The 23,508-nt window shown below is 46.0% G+C and overlaps 1 protein-coding gene across 3 annotated transcripts; it reads right to left on the reverse strand.

Annotated features, from left to right (window-relative positions):
* Positions 1-543: 543 nt before the first annotated feature.
* On the reverse strand, positions 544-8,949 carry SOWAHD (sosondowah ankyrin repeat domain family member D). Of its 3 annotated transcripts, XM_069986045.1 has the most exons (3): positions 8,721-8,949; positions 7,641-7,742; positions 544-4,476 (listed from the first exon to the last, which is right to left on the reverse strand). In XM_069986045.1, the coding sequence occupies exon 3, from the start codon at positions 4,290-4,292 to the stop codon at positions 3,387-3,389; it is 906 nt and encodes a 301-aa protein (XP_069842146.1). In that variant the 5' UTR covers positions 4,293-4,476; positions 7,641-7,742; positions 8,721-8,949; the 3' UTR covers positions 544-3,386. The 3 variants fall into 3 exon arrangements, with proteins under 3 accessions (XP_069842146.1, XP_069842145.1, XP_069842147.1); XM_069986044.1 differs by lacking the exon at positions 7,641-7,742; XM_069986046.1 differs by lacking the exons at positions 7,641-7,742; positions 8,721-8,949 and adding an exon at positions 7,394-7,437.
* Positions 8,950-23,508: the final 14,559 nt, after the last annotated feature.

The following is a 23,508-nucleotide window of genomic DNA, read 5'->3' on the forward strand; positions in this document are numbered from 1 at the left end:
TAAGCTTTTTTCTCTGACAAGATACGGTATATTACAAAGTTCTTACATTCATTTACACTATTGATTTATGCAAAGTTTTCTGAAGCTACAGTGTACACTAATAGAGTACATTCAGACATAGCAGTCATGTTGTGTTTGTTTGTTTGTTTTTTGCTGTTAAAATGCATTATTTTGCTAAGGTTTTGTGGTAGTCTAGGCATTAACCTTCTACATGTATTTTACGTCTGGATATACCCTTTAAATAATGTAGGGTCTCTTCCTGACAATAAAGTGATGGTTCCCCTTTAAATTGAATGTCATCATTATCTAAGCATTTGCACACTTTAGTGGTTTATGATAAACAAGGAAGTTTTCAGCATTTCCTAGTCAGGATGTGCCTACACCCTATCATCACAGAGGATGTGCTACTTTACATAATAAACAGACTCTTCAGCTGGAGACATTACATTCTCAAGGCATTGGAAAGAACATTTAACTCATTTCATATTCCTTCTAGCATCCAAGCATTAGACATATGAGTCCTCTCGATACGTAGTACAGTCCTATGCGCTGCTATGTGGGTTCCATCAGACAATGTTTGTATGGAGATGTTTTCCTCCAGAAGGCATATGTCCATATATACATTATCCCATAATACATCTTTTCTGATGATTTGCATGTAAACTTCCTTATGCTTCTATTTCCTGGAAGTGGCCTCTGCATTAATTACTTGGAATTGTGTGTATTGCTGTCAGTTATTCTGGATACACTGGTTTTGGCATAAGACTGCAGTGTGACGGGGCCTTTCGCTGTATTGCCGCTAAAGCCTGTTAGAGAGGTATTCTCCTCTAGATGCAATTTTTGCATCTAGATTGCTAAAAAAAAATGTTTTCTCCTAAATTTTGCAATTTCTAAAGGGCAATATTAAAAGGTTACAGTATAGACTGCTCCACCCGGCAGAGCTGTATTCCGTCTGCTGCGCTATTCTTAGAAAATCACCATCTAGTTTGCTCAGTTTAGTGAACTACAGTTGAAAGCCCACGTAGGTTTGTCTATGTCACAGGATATCCTGAATCCCTCATCTCTTTTAACTTTGATCATATACTGTATGTTTGAGTTATGTTTCGTATTGTTTTCTCACTATTTAAATCAGATAATTTTTATTAGTTTTCTTTTTTCTTTTTCAAAACAGTTATTGTAAACAATACACAAGAAAAAAGAATAGAGACATCTTCAGAAATTGACATAGGTGATGAATATAGAGTGTAGGATCATAAAAGTGTACTGTCAAAGGCACAGGCATTCTACTTATACAATATTATACGTCCCCGTCAAGTGGTGTCTAAAAACCACAGATACATTGAAATAAAACAGTAACAAGTAAAAAAGGCTGTATGAATAGGAAGAGCATTACTCTGCAGTACACAAAAGAAAGAGAATAATAACAGTAAGTAGGTGGTGAGAGTTAAAGGGTAGCGCTTGCCATTATGACTAATGGAGCGCAGTTACTGTCTGCTTAGTGCTTGGTTCAGCATAATCTGGACAGGGTTTCTACAACTCTCCCATAAGATTCTCGTTGGCAGACCAGCACTAGCTATATTTTTTCCGAACTTGTGCGAGCATTCGCGTTTAATATACACACCCCTTTCTAACCTAATCAAGAGATTCATTTTAGCAATAAATTCTTGCACAGTGGGGGGGGGGGCTGTCAGTCTGAATCCACCTGGAAGAGATAGTCTTACAGGCCTGGTAGAGCAATCTCTGGATCGCAATAGTGTCGCAGCCCTACAATTCCAGAAGTGCAAGAACCCCTAACAGACAGACCTTAGGGTTCAATGATGGGGTCATTACTCCCTTCTAGAAGTTTTCTCACTATTTAAAGGGCATTGAAGAATAATGCTGCAACTTTACTCACCATACACACACGACCAAAAGACACAAAAAATATAAACTTTCTTAATAAACAAAAGTGGCTCTGTCAAGCACAGTATACCGCAAAAATATTTAATATGCATCTATGTACATCTAGGTATGAACATGATCATAAATACACAAAGTTCAGGGGACACAAGATTAATAAAATATCAATCTGTATGATTGTAAGATCAGTGGTGGGAGTACTACCAATAGAGGCTCATCCTACAGCTGGGGACAGGGATTCTGGCCAGGGGGTTTAACCTGTGGCTTTGCAGATAGTTTCTGTGCAAATAAGCAGCATCTTGTATCAAGTACCCCACTGAGACTGATCTTCATTCATAGGTAGTCATTGTGCAGATGAATTATATATTTATCTAACCTACTGTTATGTCCCTAGAGCGTGTGGGACACTGAGCATGAAGGTAAGTCTCATCTTCATCCTTGGTACTGTGTACTTTGTAGTTTGGTGAACTAGGGGCGGGAATACTGCCCTAAGTGCACCAACCCAAATATTGGGGGGCTGCTCTGTAGTAACAGCACTCCGGCGTCCATTACTGCAAAGCGCGGTATGAATATTCATTAGAAGGGGCAGGTTGGTGCACTGAGGGTGGCAATCTTGCCCCCAAAGCACCAAAACCGCCTCATTAGCATATGGATTAAACTACAGAGTACATGATAATGGTGCCAAAGATGAAGGTAGAAAAATTACCTTCATCCTCAGCGCCCCGTGTGCAATAGGGACATACAGTATCATCAGGTTAGATGTTTCCCTTGAGAGTGAATCTGTCATCAAACTTTGTATGTATTCCTTCCTGCACAATATTAGGATAGGTACAAAAGCAAAAAGATATATTGTGTCATTTTAAAAAGATATAAAAAAAATATGTTGAGTTGAGTGGAACCCTCCCCCCCTCCCCCAATCATCATCAATGTTTGACAGGGTACTGTTTGTATATGGATAACCTGTCCATCAATGCTGACTGAAGCACTTTTATAAAAAAAACAATAGACTTATAACTATGAGTTGTCCCATCAAGATGCTCCCTGCTCCTATGACATCATATGATGTGGACTCTCCATTTATTAGCCACACTGCGTTGGATGATTGTAGTGCACCCACGTGTTATTCAGTTTTCTGTAATTTTTGCGTAATAGTGCATTTTTTTGATAGGATAATCCCAACTAAAGGAAACTTTATGGAATAAAAAAAAAAAATACAGGCCAGAACTGTCCCTAGGGAGGATTCACACACAGCATTAGTGGCAGTTCTTTCATCAATAACAGTTTTTCATAAAGACATGTTTTCTTATTCCCTTACAATAAAAATTCTCTTTTCTGTGTTGACTTGTGAGGATGGGTGTTATTCCATACAATTAGACAGTTACTATTCTCTTGGTATTTTTCCCTTTGTCCAGCTTTAGCTACCAAACAGAAACTAGTGCAATTACTTGATATTAATCTTGATGGTTCACATATCATGCAGTAAAAATTTACCAGCTCTTAAGGAAACTATACGCATTCCTTATAAAGTTCCTTAAAGGTGTGACCGATACAGCTACCTTAGGTAAAGAATCCATTTCATCATAGTCCCGTAGTGACAGTTTCTGTAGGGTAGCTGCCTGACTGTTGTTATTGTTGTTCATTCCGGCCATTGCACCAGCCTCCTCCTCTTCCGGAGCACCTAGGAGTATTAAAAGATTCCTATCAGTCCCGAGCCTTAAGTATTGCCAAGCTTTTCGGCCATTGTGGTCACGGATATGGATATCAGCATTATATGCACCTACCAGAACTTTGATGAGCATATTATGCCCCTGTAATGCTGCAATATGGAGTGGGGTTACACCACCACTGGCACGAGTATTGATATCCAAGAAGTAGCCATTAGCACTTGCAAAATCCATAAGTCTAATTAAATCCTCATGGTGGCCATGTTTGGCAATCCAATGGATTGCAGAGTAACCAGTTACAAAATCTTTTTTGTACAGCAAGCTAGGATCCTGCTGCAGTGAATCCTGTAGATCATCAAAGTTGCCTTCCGCAACCATTATCATCCATGCATGCTCCACAGGGTCGAGCACTAAACCACTGAGCCCCGAATCCTGTTGATCTTGAGCATCAGCATCAAAACTGGCTGCTGAGATCCATGCTCCAGCAAATGGCAGTGATCCGGTTGTGCTCCATAGGCTGCCCCTCATTCCTCTTTTCCTTTTACTTATTGTGGCAGGTGATGGAGTCCTGCTCATGCTTTCCATCCTCTTCATGCTTCTTGCATCCCGTATAAAGGAAGATCTGTTCTCGACATCTTCAGTACCATAGCTCGACTTCTTCATGCTGCTGTGCTTCTTCTCCGCAGCTTCTTTACTAGTACCCTGCCATTCTAATGGGTTAGAATCCATTTTCTTTTGGAGTTTTTTCAGGCGGTCCTCAGAATCACATCAGTAACAGGCATCTATATAACTTTGAAGTTGTCCCCTGCTTCCGAACAACAAGTCATCAACCAACATACTAAAGGCATGAGTCGTTGTGACTTCTTTAAGATGTTGCAAGCCGCTTCCTTTATCTGTTGGCATGTGACAAGGGCTGTATGAAAAGAGGAACAGTTATTTTAACTCTTCATTGGCGAAAATAAAATAAATGAGCTGTCATTTTTTTCTTAAAAAAAAAAAAAATCTATGGGCCCTATTACACCAAAAGATTATCCGACAGATTTTTCTGAGCCAAAGCCAGGAATGGGCTTTACACAGAGAACAGGTAATAAAGGAAAGACTGAGATTTCTCCTGTTTTCAAATCCATTCCAGGCTTTGGCTTAAAAAAAATCTGTCAGATAATCTGTTGGTGTAATAAGGCTCTAAGTATCTAATTCTTATCTAAACCATCAAACTAACATCAATGAAGAACTGGATGTAAAAAATATATGCATTAGGAAATATACAGTGGTTCTTGCCAGACTAGTTTTTAGCACTTTGCTTGCCAGGTTTACTGAGTGCTTGCTGTTTTCTGCAGAGGTACAGCACACTTGAGTTATTGCAAAGTATGTTAGATGCCCTACAAAAAACATGCTAAGCCCCATGCTGAAGTTCTGGAAAGAAGAAACCTACCAATAAACATATACTTATCTTTATCCTGCTCAACTTATTTAAGTTTTTTAAGCCAAAGCCAGAATTGGACAAGATTGAATTTGCTGTTTTAGTCTATGTTCCCACAGCATATCTTTTCATAAAAGTACGGCGGTTGTTGCAATTGGCAACAACGGCGGTACTTTGTACGAAGAGACACGCTGCCTTATCTTCTATGTGTATACGTTCCGGCTGGGATCCCTCGCGGCGCCGTAAAGAACTGACATGTCAGTTTTCTGCAGCCACTATTCAATGAATAGCGGCCGCAAAAAGCCCTGTCAGTGCACACCATGAAGCAAGCGGCTTTGGCCGCACGCTTCATCGTGTGCTGTGGGGAGAACTTTGTGGTGTGAAAGATCATCCGGCCGGTACTACAGTACCGGCCGCGATGATCTTTTCAGAGACCGGCCGTTCCGTGACCATGGCCGGTCTCATACAGAGTGTACATAGCCTCAAAATGTTACTGTCATTTAAAAAGAAAATTGACATGTCATTGGTCTGGATGGAACTGGGAGCAGCATCCGGGTTACTGGCTCTATAAAATGTCTATGAAATCTCCTGCAATGAGGAGTCAGGAGGTGAGCACTTCTCCCCACTCATTCTAGCAACATGATCAGCCCAACAAAGTAAACCAACCCTCATTTGTCGGCTGAACACATCTTTTATGTAGGCATTAAAATCTTTGGTTGTTGGCAGCACATCTTTCTATGTAAACAGATAATGTGCTGCTGACAAACAATGCATGTCTATGATAGGAAGAGTATGAATGACCAATCACAAGAATGACCATTCATACCCATTCTATGAGCGCCGATCAACTTTCTACATTGTCAGTCGGCACTCATTAACAGGGCCGCCATCAGGGCAGTATTGGCGGTACAGTTGTCAGGGGCCCGGGCCCAGACTAGGATCAGAGGGGCCCGGCTGACCTGACAGCTGTACCGCACACAGTTCCCTCCTGCCTGTCTGTGTATGTACTTCACACAGGTAGGAGGGTGTACACACAGAAAGGGCCCCCTCCACGTTACCCCCGGGCCCCTCCCCCCACCTCACTACCTTCAGTGCTGTCTTCTCCTCTCCTCATGTGGGGGAGGGGTCCAGAGCTGCTGTGAGGAGAAGAGGACCGCTGTGAGGACTGCAGCACATGGAGCTTCTCTGCACACAGGTGTGTGTCTGTGTCCATGTAGTGTCTATGTCTGTTTATTGTGTGTGTGTGTGTGTGTGTGTGTGTGTGTGTTAGCATGGATGTAAGTATGTAATGTGCATAAGTGTGTATATCTGTGTAAAGTGTGACTGTATATACTGTATGTCTGTGTGTATGTTATATAGTATGGAAAGTGCAGCTGAGCTGGGGAGTGACCCATGCTACTGTGCACTGAGCTGGGGAGTGACCCTACTACTGTGCATTTTACTTGGCTATAGCTAAGGATTGGAGGGGGTTTAGACCCTCACCAGTCTAAACTTCATACATATTGCAAAAGTTAAAGGGGTACTCCTACCATATTGATATTTAACGATTGTATTGCCCCACAAAGTTATATAACATCTAAATATACTGCCTATACTGCTTCTGGCCGCATAGTGCTATATTATCTGCACTCAAGTCTTGCAAGAGATGGGAAGTGTAGGAGGGAAAAGGCGGCCTCCTATTCTCTTACATGCCCCAACGCAAGGACCAGGGCCACCAAGCAGACACATCACTGACCCAAGATGGTGCCCGATCCTAGCCAGCAAGATGAGACGAAAGCATTTTTCTATAGAGTTCAAGACTTCCAGTCAAGGTAAGTGCAGATAATATAGCACTATGCGGAGAGAAGCGGTAGTGACAGTATAGTTAGATGTTATATCAATTTTATAGGGCAATACAATAAAATATGAATTTTGGCTGTAGTACCCCTTTAATTAAAATAACAGCAGTAGCTGCTGCTGGGAGCTCGAGCATCATATTTTTATTTTAGTTAATGGAGCTCGTGCACAGAACTCGGCTGGCGTGGGACATATCCAAAGCAACGCAAAGTACGCCACTCTGGATACATTGCAAATTTTTGCTCTTGCTAATGGGAGGGGGGGGGGTCCTGACACTTTGGCTGTATGGGGCCCCAAAATTCCTGATGGCGGCCCTGCTCATTAAGATGCATTTCTCTGCTTGTGTAAAGGGATAGTTTGCATTGTGGCTAAATACCCTAATATGCTCCAAGGTGTAGAGATCCCACCTGTCACCTCGCCTCCAAGACAGCATGTGCCCACTATTCTCTCTGTTACAATGTTATATATCCATGCTGCCAGTATCCAGTTACAAACTTAGCTTATGGTTTATTAGTCACAAATTCATAGTTATTTGTCACCAGGTTTTTGCTACCCTCAGACATATGTCCTCAACCTTTAAATCAGGGATAATTCTGGAGAAGGGTGGGGGTTGCATCATTTATATAGTAAAATCTGTTCGTTGTTGACAAGAGTTCTTGTACCACCCCCTCTTCATGTCATCAAGACATCTGGTCTGTAACTAAAAATTTATATATATATATATATATATATATATATATATATATATATCAACAGGGAAAGTGCTATGTGCAGACACTTCTAGTGTGAATGATAGACACACTAGGACAAAACGTGCTCACCTGATCGGCTTGTGTACGAGCACAACACTGAAACAAAGCACAAAGACCATACGGGAGCTGCTGCCGTTGGTCAGGATCCGGTGTGGAAAACTCCTCCGGTAACTATATAAAGATGAGAAAAATATGAAAAAAAGGACCGCTTAAGGTGCTCTTCCACGTTAAAAAATAAAGATAAAAAATTTATTTAAAAAGCACAATACAACAAATAAAAAGTTTTGGAGCCGGAACGACTTCTTCTTCAGGTAGGTACATATATTCAACTAAATCATTGACCCTATTAGTAGGACATATGAACATAGGGGCAGGGTACAATCCCAGCTGGCAATCAGTACAACAGAAAAAAAAACTTTTTATTTGTTGTATTGTGCTTTTTAAATAAATCTTAATTATTTTTTTTTACGTGGAGCTGCGCCTTAAGCGGTCCTTTTTTTTATATTTTTCTCATCTTTATCTATCTATCTATCTATCTATCTATCTATATACACACACACAAATTTCGTTTTGTACTGCCACTGTTCTCTAAGCATTGTTACACTGTTTAATCAGACTGCGTTATATATACTGAACAGTGGACAGTTGGGAGTTTTAACTGGTCCTTTGTGGAGGTAAGCAGCACAAATTCTTGGCAGAAGCTCATCTTCTCATCATCTCAGCATTTAGCTGTCCAGGCATAATGGAGGGCCTGAGTTTGACACCTGTGCCATACATGATGCCATATGGGTCTTACAGAATAAACCAAAAAATACATAATCTATTCTATGTTACGTAGGTAAATGCCATTGGTTAACTATCTGACTAGAGACGCATCTGCTTGATTTTGTGTTTACTTGGGCTTCTTTTGCATACTTGAGCCTTGCACGCCTATACCATGCTTGGTTAATTTACTTTGTATTAAATTGGCCATATAGTATTTATAGGGATCAGTGCTTGAGATAAGAGAACTACACTGTGAACCCCATAGGGACAAGGACTGATATCATGCCCCATGATACGTCACTGCTATCTGGTTATTGCTATGCTGTTTCTTGTTATTGTAATACATTAAATATACGGACGTACAAAATACACACACATACTTACAGCTTTCCTGCGCGTGAAAAGGTGAGCCTGACCAGGAGTAGCCAGTTTCCAACCTGTGGTCTGGACAATGTCCATGTCCCTCCCTTCTGAATTTAATAGTCAAATCCCTTCCGTCTTCCTGTGGAGTTTGCCAAAAGTCACTAACAGAAAGTTTTCTTAGCTGTGACCTCTGCACCTAGAACAGGTCTGACTAGTTGACTGGTGTAAGCTGAATCTCACATTCAGACTACATGAGAAAAGAACACAGGGGCAGAGAGGGAGGAAGCGAAAGGAATAACATGTATCCACAACAGAGGTCACATGGACAGGACCTTAGTGTAATGACTTACTTCCTTTATGAGTCCTTAGAGGGACGAGGCACCCATGGCAATAGCTGCATGCAGCTTCTTGGGACACAGCTTTCACTTTATAATGACTGTGTCATGTTTGTTGTAACCACGCAGTAAAAATTAATGGTACACTACTGAAACTAGTGCATGTGTGTGAATATACACACATACATACATAGTATTTCCTGTTTATAATGGGTCTCTTGCAGTATAAATTCTCTACCGCACACTCATACACACGCATAGACACACATACATACTAATTAAAAAACAAACAATTAGCATAATGAGCAGGAGGTGCTACCGAATCAGTTTGGCTTTGGGCCACACCAGGAGGTGAAATGTAAGTGGCCTCCAGGTCTTTATTTTTTTTTTTAAATCAGATAGTTTTTTATTAACATACACATTGCAGTACAGTCACACAAGCACTATACTTCATTTACAGAATACTTGCATAGCATATAAGTTCAGAAAGGTACAGTAGAGAAATACTTCAGATACAGTATGAAATGTAGTATAGCTATTACAAGGAAGACATTAGGCGACGTCTGCAACGCAACCTCCATTTTCTACATTTTCCTCCTAATCATACCAGCTATACTGTGAACACATATAACAAGTAGAGCAAATGCCCCTCCCACCTCCCCCCTTCCCCCTATATACATGAAAGTACTATCGGGTACATCGTACCCTACAGATTGCTCGACACCCCGTATATCAGACGTAGGCGAATCATGTATAGTGAAGGAGAAGAAAAACAAAAAAAGAAAAAGAAAAATTGAACATTCAACTTAAACTTCAAACAGAAAACTGCTATAGCTCTCACTGTGTATCATATATAGCTATCTATGGCGCCCATAAGAGTGTCGCACACTTTGATGCAGATATATAGGAAGCCTCTCCACGCCCAACAACAGTTACCCGGTTAGGGAGGGAGCCTATTGTACCGCGTTCCCATTATACGCCCGTTATCTGGCCATTGCATTGAGGAACTGCTGAAGGGGATTTCTACAGGTCTGCAGCAATATTTGGTTAGGTATGCCCGGTGTATCCAGCCACCTCCCCCATATTTGTTCAAATTTGCGAAGACATTTCCGTTTTACATATACACCCCTTTCCAGTCTGACAATATTGTTCATTCAGGTCTTTATTTTTTAACGCGGAAGCTGAACTTCTGTGGCCAGAGGACACCAGGTCACTCCACAACTGTGTCCATGCGCTCACCCTAGAGGACAGAGGTGGCATTGCACAAGTAGCGGGAATCAGACAGAGCCTGGGAGAACCAAGAAAACCAGTGGTCCCCATCGGAGCTGGGACCAGCAAGGAGAATGGCAGAGAAGCAGGCAGGACTGAAGCTGCAAGCAGCACGGACATGTGCAGGACAAGGATGGCACCACCCACAGTAAGCATTGGGATGCTGCCCAGCAGCATCACAGTATATTTTTGGAGTCTAAATACTCCAGCCTGTAGAACATATAAACCCTGCAAATGCCTAGTTGTCAGTTTATTCATACATTTCCAAGAAAAAGAGGAACAGTCATGGTCCTTTATGAGTGGTCCTTTTTGAAGTGTATGTACACCTTGAAACACCATTATACAGAATATATCTATAGTCCTTAGTGGCAGTACCACCTAAACAAAATTTATATTGCATGTTAGCAGTACTTCATGTGTCTTTATATCCTGATTTGAGCAGGATCCTCTTTTGTTGCAAAACAGATGCAGAGACAAGCGGCCACTAGAGGGAGCAACTATAATATAGAAAAATTTGGAAAAACCTAAAACCTAACACTGTTTACACAGAATTTCCTAAGGTGAGCAGCAAATGAAAAATTTTTTAGGACAAATTCCAGAAGAAAATTTAAAGCACCGATCAATTGCAGTGACCACCGCTCCCCCCAATTGAAATCATCCAAAATATGTAATAACTCTTTAGTATACCGAAGTAATGATGGTATTTGTTGCAACAGGGGGTGTAGGACCCAATCTAAATATTTTGACAGTGGCTGTGTTACAGAGCCTCTGCCAGCCACTATCGGACTCAGTGAGCATAGTAAAGAGGTGCGGGGTTTATACTTCAATACTCTATTGTAAAAGGAAATTTATAAAGGACCAAAGGAAATTAACCACAAAATCCAGACTGACCAGCATTTATGAAAGCATTTATATTATAGTCTAAAACTATATTGTTTTCCTGTATACTCACCTATAGTGACTATTAATTTACACTTGTTAAGATATGTACTAAAGGAGCAGTACTCTAATAAAACCCCAGTTCATATGACTAATATAGACATTAGATAGCTGTAAAATGAATTATGATTTAGCTCTAAGCTATAATGTCACTGCCTGTAATTACAATCAGAAACAGTATATTTTTTCTAAACTCTTTGACCAACATTTACCAACCAACATTAACTTGTTTTCCAGGCGGTACTCGGGCTGTCTCCACCTTCTCCACGGAACAGGAAGGTAGCGGAAGTCAAACGCCGATGGTTCGGGTTCGTAGCTCGGCCCTGTTCAATCATCTCTACTGTTGAATAGTTTAAGAGACTGTGCCCCCACTTTGATTGCCTACAGTAAAAGATGTGCCTTCTACTTGTTATACAACTGTCTGGCTTTCTTGCTGCACTTTACCATCATAGACACCTTAAAACACCATTGGGTTGGACATTGTACTAAGTAGGCCATTGGAAGACCATAATCACCAGCATTAAATGATGACCCTCCACATTACCCATGCCAGCCTATGGACCTTGGACCTACCCTGTAAAAGCCCTCATGTCAGTGTGACCAGAGCTTCTTTATCTAGGTCTCTTGACGACCCAGCCATCAGGGCCGGACTAGGAATAAAATTCAGCTCTGGCATTGGAGAGCGTAGAGGCTCACTTGCTGTCGGATTTATATTAAACATGTTTAAAGGGGTTTTCAGATGTAACCTTACTTGTCCCCTATCCACAGGATCTCTAGATCTGCTCCACGGCTGCCGGAGCCTTTACATCACCTGGTCCCAGCTCCGGCTTGCTTCGGGGCTCATGAGTCTTCACATCCCGCTCAGCCAATCAGAGCGCTGTGGCGAGTCAACGCACTGATTGGCCGAGCGGGACCTGCTGAGAATCCCCGAAGCAAGCCGGAGCGGGGACCAAGTGACGTATAGGCTCCGGCGGCCGGGGGGTTAACGGGGCGGGCTGCGGATGTTAGGGCCACGGCGGCATCCCGTGCTCCGGACCGCCGCCGCACCCTCTCTCCCGCATCTGCAGCAGCCGGTGTCCATAGGCAGGGACCCGGCGCTGCTGTTGCTTCGGCCCCGGGGGGCGCCTCACCGCGCTCCTCTCCGTCGCTGTGCCGGCCGACGCGCGTCCCCGTCTCCTAGGGTGCGCGCGCCGGCTGTCTCAGATTTAAAGGGGCAGTGCGCTCCTAATTGGCCTGTATGTCAATCACTCCCCTATAAGTTCCAGCCCTGCCCCCTTCCAGGTGTTGGAGCCTCTACATGCTTCCCATAGCGTTTGGCCCAGCTCCCTGTTGTTCCTGATTCCTGTCCGCTACCCGGTCCCTAGTCCTTGTTCCTGATTCCTGTCCGCTACCTGGTCCCTAGTCCTTGTTCCTGGTTCCTGCTCCTCTGTTACACTATTGCTCCGGTGTTCAGCCTGTCACCTGCGGTTACGCCTACAGACCTCTGCCAGCACCATCTCCTGCCTACTGCTCCTGCCACGCCTCGCCTGCCGTCACTAGCAACCAAGCCAGGGGTAGCGACCTGGGGGTCGCCTGCCGCAGCAAGTCCATCCCGCCTTGCGGCGGGCTCTGGTGAAAACCAGCGGCCCCTTAGACTCTGCTCCCTGGTGAGGTTAGTGCCATCGCTAGTGACGGTCCAGTGGATCCACTACTCCAGGCGTTACAGTAGGCTCCAACCATGGATCCCGGCGAGGTGCCTGATATCCGTGAAGTAGCCCGAGTGGTCGCCCTATAGGCTCAACAGATCCAGCAACAGTCACAGCTGATCCAACAACTGACTGCAGCCGTACAGCAGCATACCACAGCTCAGCAGTCATCACCTCCTGCAGCCTCTTCAAAACTACGACTGGCTCTCCCAAGTAAATATGGAGGTGACCCCAAGTTGTGCAGAGGATTCCTGACCCAATGCACTATGCATATTGAACTTCTAAGCAGTCAGTTTGCCACCGAGCGCTCTAAAGTGGCTTTCATCATCAGCCTATTGGAAGGTAGAGCTCTGGCTTGGGCCACACCGCTGTGGGACCGTGATGACCCTGTTGCTGCTAATCTCCGAATCTTCCTGGCTGAGTTCCTCTCTGTCTTTGAGGAACCTGCCCGTGCGTCTTCGGCTGAGACTGCTCTCCTCAATCTATCTCAAGGAACATCCTCCGTTGGTGATTACGCCATCCAGTTCCGCACCCTGGCCGCAGAACTAGACTGGAATGAGGCCGCCCTAATTGCCACCTTTAAAAGGGCCTGTCCAGTCGAGTGAAAGATGTGCTCGCTGCCCGAGACCTTCTTACCTCCTTGAACGAACTCATTCTACTGGCTACCAGAGTCTACACCAGGTTTTCCGAGAGAGAGGAGGAGGTCCGGCAAGAACGGCGTCTGAGTCTGCCTCGTCGCCATCCCCGGCTGGCACCGGTGTTCCAGAATCCTGTTGCTCCTATGCCCGAGTCGTCTCCAGAAGTTCCTATGCAGGTGGAACGAGCTCGCCTGACGACTGATGAGAGGGCCCGTCGACTGGAGCTGAATCTCTGCCTCTATTGCGGTGGCGCTGATCACTATTGGCAGAGATGTCCCCAACGTCCTCAGCGTCCGGGAAACGCTCGCACCTAGGTCCGGTGGGAGAGGCCTCCCTAGGTGTGAATGCCACCTCTCCAAGGTTGACTATGCCAGTCTCCATCCAGACACCCTCAGGGCAAGTTCTCCAGACTACTGCCCTCATCGACTCTGGCGCTGCTGGCAGTTTCATTTCTGCTTTGTTGGTCCAAAGATGGCGGCTACCCGTGATCCAGCTAGCCCAACCCCGGTCTATCTCTTTGGTCACGGGCGAGATTCTTACCGAAGCTGTGCACTGCCAGACTGCACCCCTAGTCCTCCAGGTGGGTGCCTTACATCAGGAGAGGATCTCCTTCTACGTCTTGCACCATTCCTCTTCCAACATCCTGATGGGTCTTCCTTGGCTGCAATTACATACCCCTAAGCTGGACTGGAGAACTGGGGAGGTTCTCAGCTGGGGTCAGGACTGTCCAAATCGGTGTCTGAGGTCTCCTCAACCCAAATGCTCTACGAGGTCACCTGCTTACGCCAAGCCTCTATCCGGACTACCGGAGGAATACCAAGACTTCGTTGATTTCTTCTCGGCCAAGGAGGCGGACTCTCTACCACCTCATCGGTCCTATGATTGCCCTATAGACCTTCTTCCAGGAACTTCTCCTCCACGTGGTCGAGTATACCCTCTCTCTGTGCCCGAGACTGAAGCCATGTCCTCCTACATCCGGGAGAACTTACAGAAGGGCTTCATCCGTAAATCCACGTCTCCCGCTGGCGCTGGATTTTTCTTTGTGCAGAAGGACGGTTCCCTCCGCCCATGCATAGACTACCGGGGCTTAAATAAGGTGACTGTCAAGAACCGTTATCCTCTTCCGATAATCCCCGAACTATTCGACCGTCTCCGTGGAGCTAGGATCTTCTCCAAGCTGGATCTCAGGGGAGCGTATAACTTGATCCATATTCGTGAAGGAGACGAATGGAAGACCGCTTTCAACACCAGAGATGGGCACTACGAATATCTGGTCATGCCATTCGGCCTATGCAACGCCCCAGCGGTCTTCCAGGAATTCGTGAATGATATATTCCGCGATCACCTTTATGTCTGCGTCATTGTCTATCTTGACGACATCCTGGTCTTCTCCCACGACCAGCAGACCCACGTGTCCCATGTACAGCAGGTTCTACGAAGACTACGGGCCAACCATTTGTATGCCAAGCTGGAGAAGTGCGTTTTCCATCAGCGCAACCTGCCGTTTCTTGGATACGTTGTATCCGACCAGGGCCTACAGATGGATCCAGCCAAGCTCTCAGCTGTTCTCCAGTGGCCACGTCCTGTGGGACTTAGAGCTATCCAACGTTTCCTTGGATTTGCCAACTACTATCGGCAGTTCATCCCTCACTTCTCTACCCTGGTCGCACCCATAGTGGCTCTCACCAAGAAGAAGGTGGATCCCAGACGTTGGCCTCCAGAGGCCAAACAAGCCTTCAATAGCCTAAAGTCTGCCTTTGCCTCTGCTCCTGCTCTAGTCCGTCCAGATGTCTCCAAGCCGTTTTCTCTTGAAGTCGATGCATCTTCTGTGGGCGCAGGAGCCATCCTCTCGCAAAGGGACACGTCAGGCAACACCAGAACCTGCGGGTTCTTTTCTAAGACTTTCTCCCCTGCCGAGAGGAACTATACGATTGGAGACCGTGATCTCCTGGCTATTAAGTTGGCACTGGAGGAGTGGCGTCATCTCCTAGAGGGGGCTAGACATCCCGTTAACATCTACACGGACCACAAGAACCTCCTCTACCTCCAATCGGCTCAACGCCTCAATCCCCGGCAGGCCAGGTGGTCCCTCTTCTTCTCTCGGTTCAACTTTACCATTCATTTCCGTCCAGCCGAGAAGAATATAAAGGCCGATGCATTATCCCGAGCATCCGATGTCATGGGGCAAGAGGAATCCCCTCGTCACATAATACCTCCCGATCGCCTAGTACCAGTTGCCACTTCTACTCTGCAGAGACTGCCTCCCGGTAAGACTTATGTGCGCCCCGCACTTTGAAAACGCATCTTGAAGTGGGGTCATTCCTCTTTGGTGGCCGGGCATCCAGGAGCTCAAAAGACCGGGCTATTGATCTCCCGTCACTACTGGTGGCCCAATCTCCTTCAGGATGTCAAGGACTTTGTGGCTTCCTGCGCAGTCTGTGCCAGGAATTAGTCACCCCGTCAAAGACCTGCCGGCCTACTTTTGCCCTTGTCAGTCCCAGACCGTCCCTGGCACCACATAGGGATGGATTTCATCACGGACCTACCTCCATCCGCGGGCAATACAGTCATTTGGGTGGTGACTGACCGCTTCTCTAAAATGGCTCACTTCGTGGCCCTTCCTGGACTACCCTCTGCACCTCGTCTGGCTCAGTTGTTCTTCCGACACATCTTCCGCATCTGCTTGGACTTCCTCTTCACATTGTGTCCGACCGAGGCTCTCAATTTGTCTCCAAGTTTTGGTGTGCCCTCTGCTCGCAGCTCCAAGTGAAGCTGGACTTCTCATCTGCCTATCATCCCCAGACCAACGGGCAAGTGGAGAGAGTCAATCAGATCCTGGGTAACTACCTACGTCATTTTGTTTCCAGCCGCCAAGACAACTGGTCCGATCTACTTCCATGGGCAGAGTTTTCTTATAACCATCTGGACTCGAGTTCCACAGGCAAGTCTCCTTTCTATGTGGTCTACGGGCATCACCCTCGTCCTCCTCTGCCTCTCTCTCTATCATCTGAGGTTCCTGCCGTGGAGGAATTGATCTCTGACCTTCAGTCGATCTGGGAACAGACTCGACAGTCCTTACTCAAAGCCTCTGAACGCATGAAGGACCAGGCTGATAAGAAGAGGAGACCTGCCACAAATTTTCTCCCAGGTGACAAAGTCTGGCTCTCGGCCAAGTATGTCCGTCTCAAGATTCCCAGCTACAAGTTGGGTCCTCGATTTCTTGGTCCTTTCTCAGTGCTAAAACGCATTAACCCAGTCACTTACAAACTCCGTCTACCCCCTACTATGCGAATCCCGAACTCCTTCCATGTCTCCCTCTTGAAGCCAGTGGTCCTCAACCGATTCTCCAGTAAAGCTGTTTCCTCCACTCCACAAGCCGTCTCTGATGACGTATACATTGTTGAAGACATCCTAGCGATGAAAACTGTCAGAGGAAGACGTTTCTTCCTAGTGGACTGGAGAGGTTTTGGTCCTGAGGAGAGATCCTGGGAATCCGAATCTAATATCCTGGATCGGGATCTCATCAAGGAATTCTTGCTGACCAGAAAGAGGGGGAGGCCAAAGGGGGGGGTACTGTTAGGGCCACGGCGTCCCGTGCTCTGGACCGCCGCCGCACCCTCTCTCCTGCATCTGCAGCAGCCGGTGTCCATAGGCAGGGACCCGGCGCTGCTGTTGCTTCGGCCCCGGGGGACGCCTCACCTCACCGCGCTCCTCTCCATCGCTGTGCCGGCCGGCGCGCGCGACCCCGCCTCCTAGGGCGCGCGCGCGCCGGCTGTCTCAGATTTAAAGGGGCAGTGCGCTCCTAATTGGCCTGTATGTCAATCACTCCCCTATAAGTTCCAGCCCTGCCCCCTTCCAGGTGTTGGAGCCTCTACATGCTTCCCATAGCGTTTGGCCCAGCTCCCTGTTGTTCCTGATTCCTGTCCGCTACCTGGTGCCTAGTCCTTGTTCCTGATTCCTGTCCGCTACCTGGTCCCTAGTGGGTCCACTACTCCAGGCGTTACAGCGGACAAACCCGCAGCGGGATGTACATCCTGCTGCAAGTTTATCTGCCCATATTCGCAACGAAAAACTCGCTGTGGATCCGCCCAGTGAGTTTGTACCCTTAGGGTGTGTTCACACTTAGTGAGTTTGCAGCAGGTTTCCTGCTGCGAGTTTCACCAGTACCACTATGGTCTAATGGTCCTCCATTTTCGCAGCAGATTTTCATTCTGCTGCAAAAATGTAGTAACAGATTTGTTTAACTATTTAGCTGCCGTGGCGGTACAAATAATAAACAGCCAATGCTTACCCCTGCTCAACCAATCAGAGGCTTCGGCGGGACAGTGCACAGTTGCCTGAGGCTCGAGCAGCAGTGCGCTGGGAGGAACACATTGGTTGTTTATTATTGTTACAGGTAAGGAAGCTAAATATTCTACATGGCAGCTAAAGGTTACCACATTCTCACAGCAGAATGAAAATCTGCAGCAAGAATAAAGAGCCATAGACTATAATGGTACTTTAAGTGCGAAATTCACTACGTGTAAACACCCCCTTGATAAAAAAAATTTTTACACAAATTTAACCCTTAGACGACCCAGGGCGTATAGTTACGCCATGGAAGTCTGTCCCCAGACGACCTAGGGCGTAACTGTACGCCCTGGGTGTTTCTCCCGCTATGAAGCGTGCTCCGGAGCGGAGCGCGCTTCATAGCAGGTGGGGGCCGGCTGCAATCAGCAGCCGGGACCTCACCGGTAATGACACGCTGCAGCGATCGCGCTGCCGCGTGTCATTAACTCCTTAAACGCCGCGATCGCGGCGCGACCGCGGCGTTTAAGTGTAAGTGACAGGGGGAGTCCCCTGTCACTTACCGATCGGGACCCCCGCAGTGTGACTGCGGGGGTCCCGATCGGTAAAACGGGCCGCCGGAGCTCTCTCACCTGCCTCCGTGCGGTCCGATCGGCGCTCTGGTCACTGAGCCTGCACAGGCAGGCTCAATGAGCAGAGCGCCGATAACACTGATCAATGCTATGCCTATGGCATAGCAATGGTCAGTGTAAAAATCCAAGTAGTGAATGTAAAAGTCCCCCAAAGGGACTTCAAATGTGTAAAAAAAAAAAAGTTAAAAACACTAACACACTACCCCAAAACCCCTCCCCCAATAAAAGTTGAAATCACCCCCCTTTCCCATTATATAAATAAAACATATAAAAATAAATAAATAGATAAACATATAATATACCGTAGCTTGCGTAATTGTCCGATCTATTAAAATATAACAAGCGTCATTGCGAACGGTAAACGGCGTACATGAAAAGAGGGGAAAAAGTGCGCGGATTACCGATTTTATGTTACATTATATATATAAAAAAATTAATAAAAAGTGATCAAAACGTCCGATCTTCACAAATATGGTATTAATAAAAACTAGAGATCATGGCGGAAAAATGACACCCCATACAGCCCCGTAGGTGAAAAAATAAAACCATTATAAGCGTCACAATAGTCCCATTTTATTTATAATTAATTGCCAAAAAAAAGGATTTCATTTAAAAAAAATATATAACATTAGAGAATCTGCGTAAACCTGCATATGGTTGTGTTCGTACTGACCTATAGAGTAATGGTATCATGTCGCTTTTACCATATAGTGCATTACGTAGACACAGGAACCCCCCAAACGTTACCATATTGCATTCTTTCTTACGATTTCACCAATTTATATCTTCATAAATAATATATTTGGAATTCCATCATACATGTTATGGTAAAATGAATGACGCCATTACACAGTACAACTATTCCTGTAACAAATAAGCCCTTACATGGCTTGTAGATAAAAAACTGAAAGTGCTGGAGCTCTTAGAAGGGGAGGAGGGAAAAACGGAAACACTAAGATCAAAATTTGCGCGGTCCACTGGGTCATTTTGGGCCTGGTCCTCAAAGGGTTAAACAGTTTTTACACAAATTTAAACAGGGTGGTTTTCTCTCAGAATAGACTGATAAGCTCTCCACATGATAGATCATCAACCACTGATCAGCACCTGTTCACTTAAATGGGAGCTGAGCTGAGGTTACAGGTCTCTACTAGAGATCAGCGTGACTCAAGCATGCTCGAGAGCAATCACTTTTGAATACTGGGGGCTGAAGAATTTGGATGCAACCCTAGAGAGTCTTGGAAAACATGGATACAGCTCAACTAGCGGACCGTGGAGGCCAGCTGTCCAGACCCCTGCTGCAGCTCAGTATACCTGTATACTAAGCTGTGCTGATCCCCTCTGCACAGTAACGATGAGCGCTTGTAGCGGGCAACAGGGGTCCAAAATAGGGGGCTTAGGCGGGCCTGGGATGGGATGGGAAGGGCGCAGGGAGAGTCCGTGTTAGGGGTCGGGGCGCTCCTGGGCTGGGAAGGGTGCTGGGAGGATCCACGTTTGGGGGGCTGAGTTGGGCCTGGGCTGGGAAGGGCGCTTGAAGGGTCCCCGTTAGGGGGCTGGGGCAGGCCTGGGCTAGTATGAAGAGGAGAAGAAGAAGAAGAAGAGGAGGAGAAGTAGAAGAAGAGGAAGAAGAAGACTGGGATGGGCTTGGGCTGGGAAGGTCGCTGGGAGGGTCCATGTTAGGGGGCTGGGCCGGGCCGGGCTGGGAAGGGCACCAGGAGGGTTCGCTTTAGGGGTCTGGGGCAGGCCTGGCTGGTAAGGGCGACGGGAGGGGCCGTGTTAGGGGGCTGGAGCGGACCAGGGCTGGGAAGGGCACGATAGGGTCCCCATTAGGGGGCTGGAGCGGGCCTGGGCTGGGAAGAAGAGAAGAAGAAGAAGGGGAGAAGTAGGAGAAGAGGAGGTAGAGGAAGAAGAAGACTAGGGTGGGCTGGGAAGGGCGCCAGGAGGGTCCATGTTAGTGGGCTGGGGCAGGTCTGGGACGGGAAGGGCGCCAGGAGGGTCAGAGTTAGCAAAGGTCTGGTAAATTAAGGGTTGGGATGGTTAATCGGGCTAGGGTGGTGGGGCTCCCTCATGGTGCCTTCACCTTGACGAGGTCAGGGAGCTTGCGTGCTTTGGTGATCCAATGAGCTAAGCTGGAGGGAGTAATACTCCTGGCGGGGTCACCCTTGCCAGACAGGTCAATGGGGAGAGGCCAGGCTAAGCAAGGCACCCAGAAGAAAGGGCTGGTATTCTAGAAATTGTAAAAAGATTTTAAATACAATGGACATATATTATTGATAATACATCTAGCACTCTCACTAGACATATAAGTCAGCAGGACTTACCACACACATTGCTATTCTCATCTGCTTTTAATAAGCAAACAGGAGATGGCAGGACCCCTGAACCCAAGATTCCTGTCCATCAATAAGCCGGATACAGGAATGCAATCTGACAGATGTTTTACTTTGTTGTAAGTGCAAGGAGGGTCCAGTGCTGGGGGAAAACATGCATCAATCTGTTCATGGACTGGCCCACTTAGCACACCGGCTCATCTGGCATTTGCCTGACTTGCCAGATGGGCAGTTAGGCCCTGCTGTAGTGACATACAGTGCACAAATTTCAACATCATTAAGTGCCATAGCAGGGCCGGACTCGGACCAAAAAGCAGTCCTGCCAACGAATCCCACATGCTCCGTAATCTACGGACCCTACAGAGCGTGTAGCTGCGCAGTGGACTTGCAGCCCTCCCGGCATTATGTATCAATATGATGCTGGGAAAACTGAAAGTGCGGCTGTATACAGTGCCTCCTCTATAATGCAGTGACATGCCCATACCCTCATGTCATGTCCACTATGCCCTACAGTCCCTGCACACAGCATATGCTTCTATCACCTTCAGGACCTCCACAGGGTGTCTTTTACACAGCTCTATATTGTGGGAATGGTGACAGGGCCGGACTGGGACTTAAAATCAGCCCTGGCACTCAAAACTCCACAGCCCACATACCATATCCTTCCGATATAATATGGATCGCAGAGTACTATACATGCTGTAGCGAGTTCTGCTTTAATTGACTAAGTTCCTCATTACTTATGTGAACCCCACAATCAACGCATAAAGATAAAATATAATCTATTGTGGATTTGATGTTGCATATTTTTGTATTTATGTATTTCAGCAGCATCAAATTTGCAATGGATTATGTACAAGTACAGAGCTGTAGAAAGGTGTGTGGGAGAGATACAGTATAAGTGACAGGACCTTTAGTCCAATGTAAACTTTTATAATTCACCATTTCATTACCAGCGGAAGTGTCACAGAGGCGGAGCTGAGTCACAAATGCAACTCTGATTGACATACATGGCCGGGCTGCGGCTGTCACTGTGACACTTCAGCTGGTAATAAAAATAATGATTATAAATAGAGTGATTATAGTGCAATTACATCCACCTACTCACAGGAGGCACCTTCTCTGCATGGATTGCAAGGGCCATTTTAGCTGAAGTTGTTCCCTTTTTCTTGCTCAGCTATCATGAAGCCTTCTACGGCCATAACTCCTCTCTGCAGGATCTACTAGAAAAAAAATTTAAGGCTCCTCGCTCCAGCATCACACACATCTATATAAAAACTCCCCAAGAGTATTGCTTTACACAGTAACCTTGCTCCCTCTGCCCCCATATATGCAGTTTGTGCCTCCAAATAGTAGTCCCCACTTTGTAACATCCCCATATAAAATCCCCACACACACTTTGTAACATCCCCATATAAAGGCCCCCACCTTGTAACATCCCCAATCAACCCCCCACTTTGTAATATTCCCATATAGAACAGTTCCCCCCATTGTAATAACCTTTTATAAAATAGCTCCCCCTGCCTTGTAACATTCCTATATAAAAAAGTCACCCCCACTTTGTAATATGCCCATATAGAACAGCCTCCCCCCCATATAGAACAGCCGGCACCCCACATATAGAATAGCCGGCACCCCCCATTACATAAAACAGCCTGCCCCCCAATATACAGAACAGCCTGCCCCCCATATAGAATAGCCGGCACCCCCTTTGTAATATTCCCATGTAGATCAGGCAGCCCCTATGTGGAAAAAAAGGCATATTCACCTGCCACATCGCTCCGCAGGCAGCAGTGTCTTCTTCATGCTTCCTCCTGTCAGGGCTCCGGGCGGCGTCTTCAGCTCTTCCCTCCAGGATCCTCTGCGGTGCATCCAGGAAGTGACGTCAGCCGTCAGGGGTGGGCCGTAGCAGACGTGCTGCAGACGCGCGGCACGTCTGCTACACAGAAAGGGCAGAGCAGCCCCCAAGTGTGCGCGGAGGTAGGGAGGAAGGAATTTGCCGGGCCATACCAAACCTGGCAGAGTAGGCTAGTGAAAAGCGCGGAGGCTGTTGCTGAAACGCAAATTATTTATTCAAAACTAATTAACAAAGGAAATATGTTAAGCTGATATTTTTACTGAATGCGATTAATAAATAATCACTTTCATTCATTTTTTTTAATTAAAACACATTGTTGATTTGTGGCACCTTGAGTTGCAGAGTACCTTACTTTTTTTTTACAGGCACATTTTATTTTGTTTTACATTGCATTTTGGACTGTTCACAGGAATACTCCTTAATGGTGCGTTCACACCTACAGGATCTGCAGCTGATTTTCTGCAGCAGATTTCATTTAAATAACTGAACACAGCATCAAATCTGCTGCAGATCTGCTGCAGATCCTGTAGGTGTGAACGCACCCTAAGGGTACCTTAACACGTACTGGATTCACAGCGGATTTCGTATGCGTGAAGGTACCCTTAAATCCTTAACAATATAACACTGATCACTGAAAAATCCTTAACAATATAACACTGATCAATGCTATACCTATGGCATAGAAATAATCGGTGTATGCAATCTGATGATTGCATGTAAAATTTCCCTAGGGGGACTTAAAATGTGTTAAAAAAGAAAAGTTAAAATGTTTTTAAAAGTACCCCACAGCCCCTCCCCCAATAAAAATTTTAATCACCCCATCACATTTTATAAATAAA

The sequence above is a fragment of the Dendropsophus ebraccatus genome, chromosome 10 (assembly GCF_027789765.1).
Source record: "Dendropsophus ebraccatus isolate aDenEbr1 chromosome 10, aDenEbr1.pat, whole genome shotgun sequence".
Lineage (NCBI taxonomy): Eukaryota > Metazoa > Chordata > Amphibia > Anura > Hylidae > Dendropsophus > Dendropsophus ebraccatus.

Excerpts from the sequence above, each read along its gene's own strand:
- SOWAHD (XM_069986044.1), bottom strand. The coding sequence starts at position 4,292 with ATGGATTCTAACCCATTAGAATGGCAGGGTACTAGTAAAGAAGCTGCG.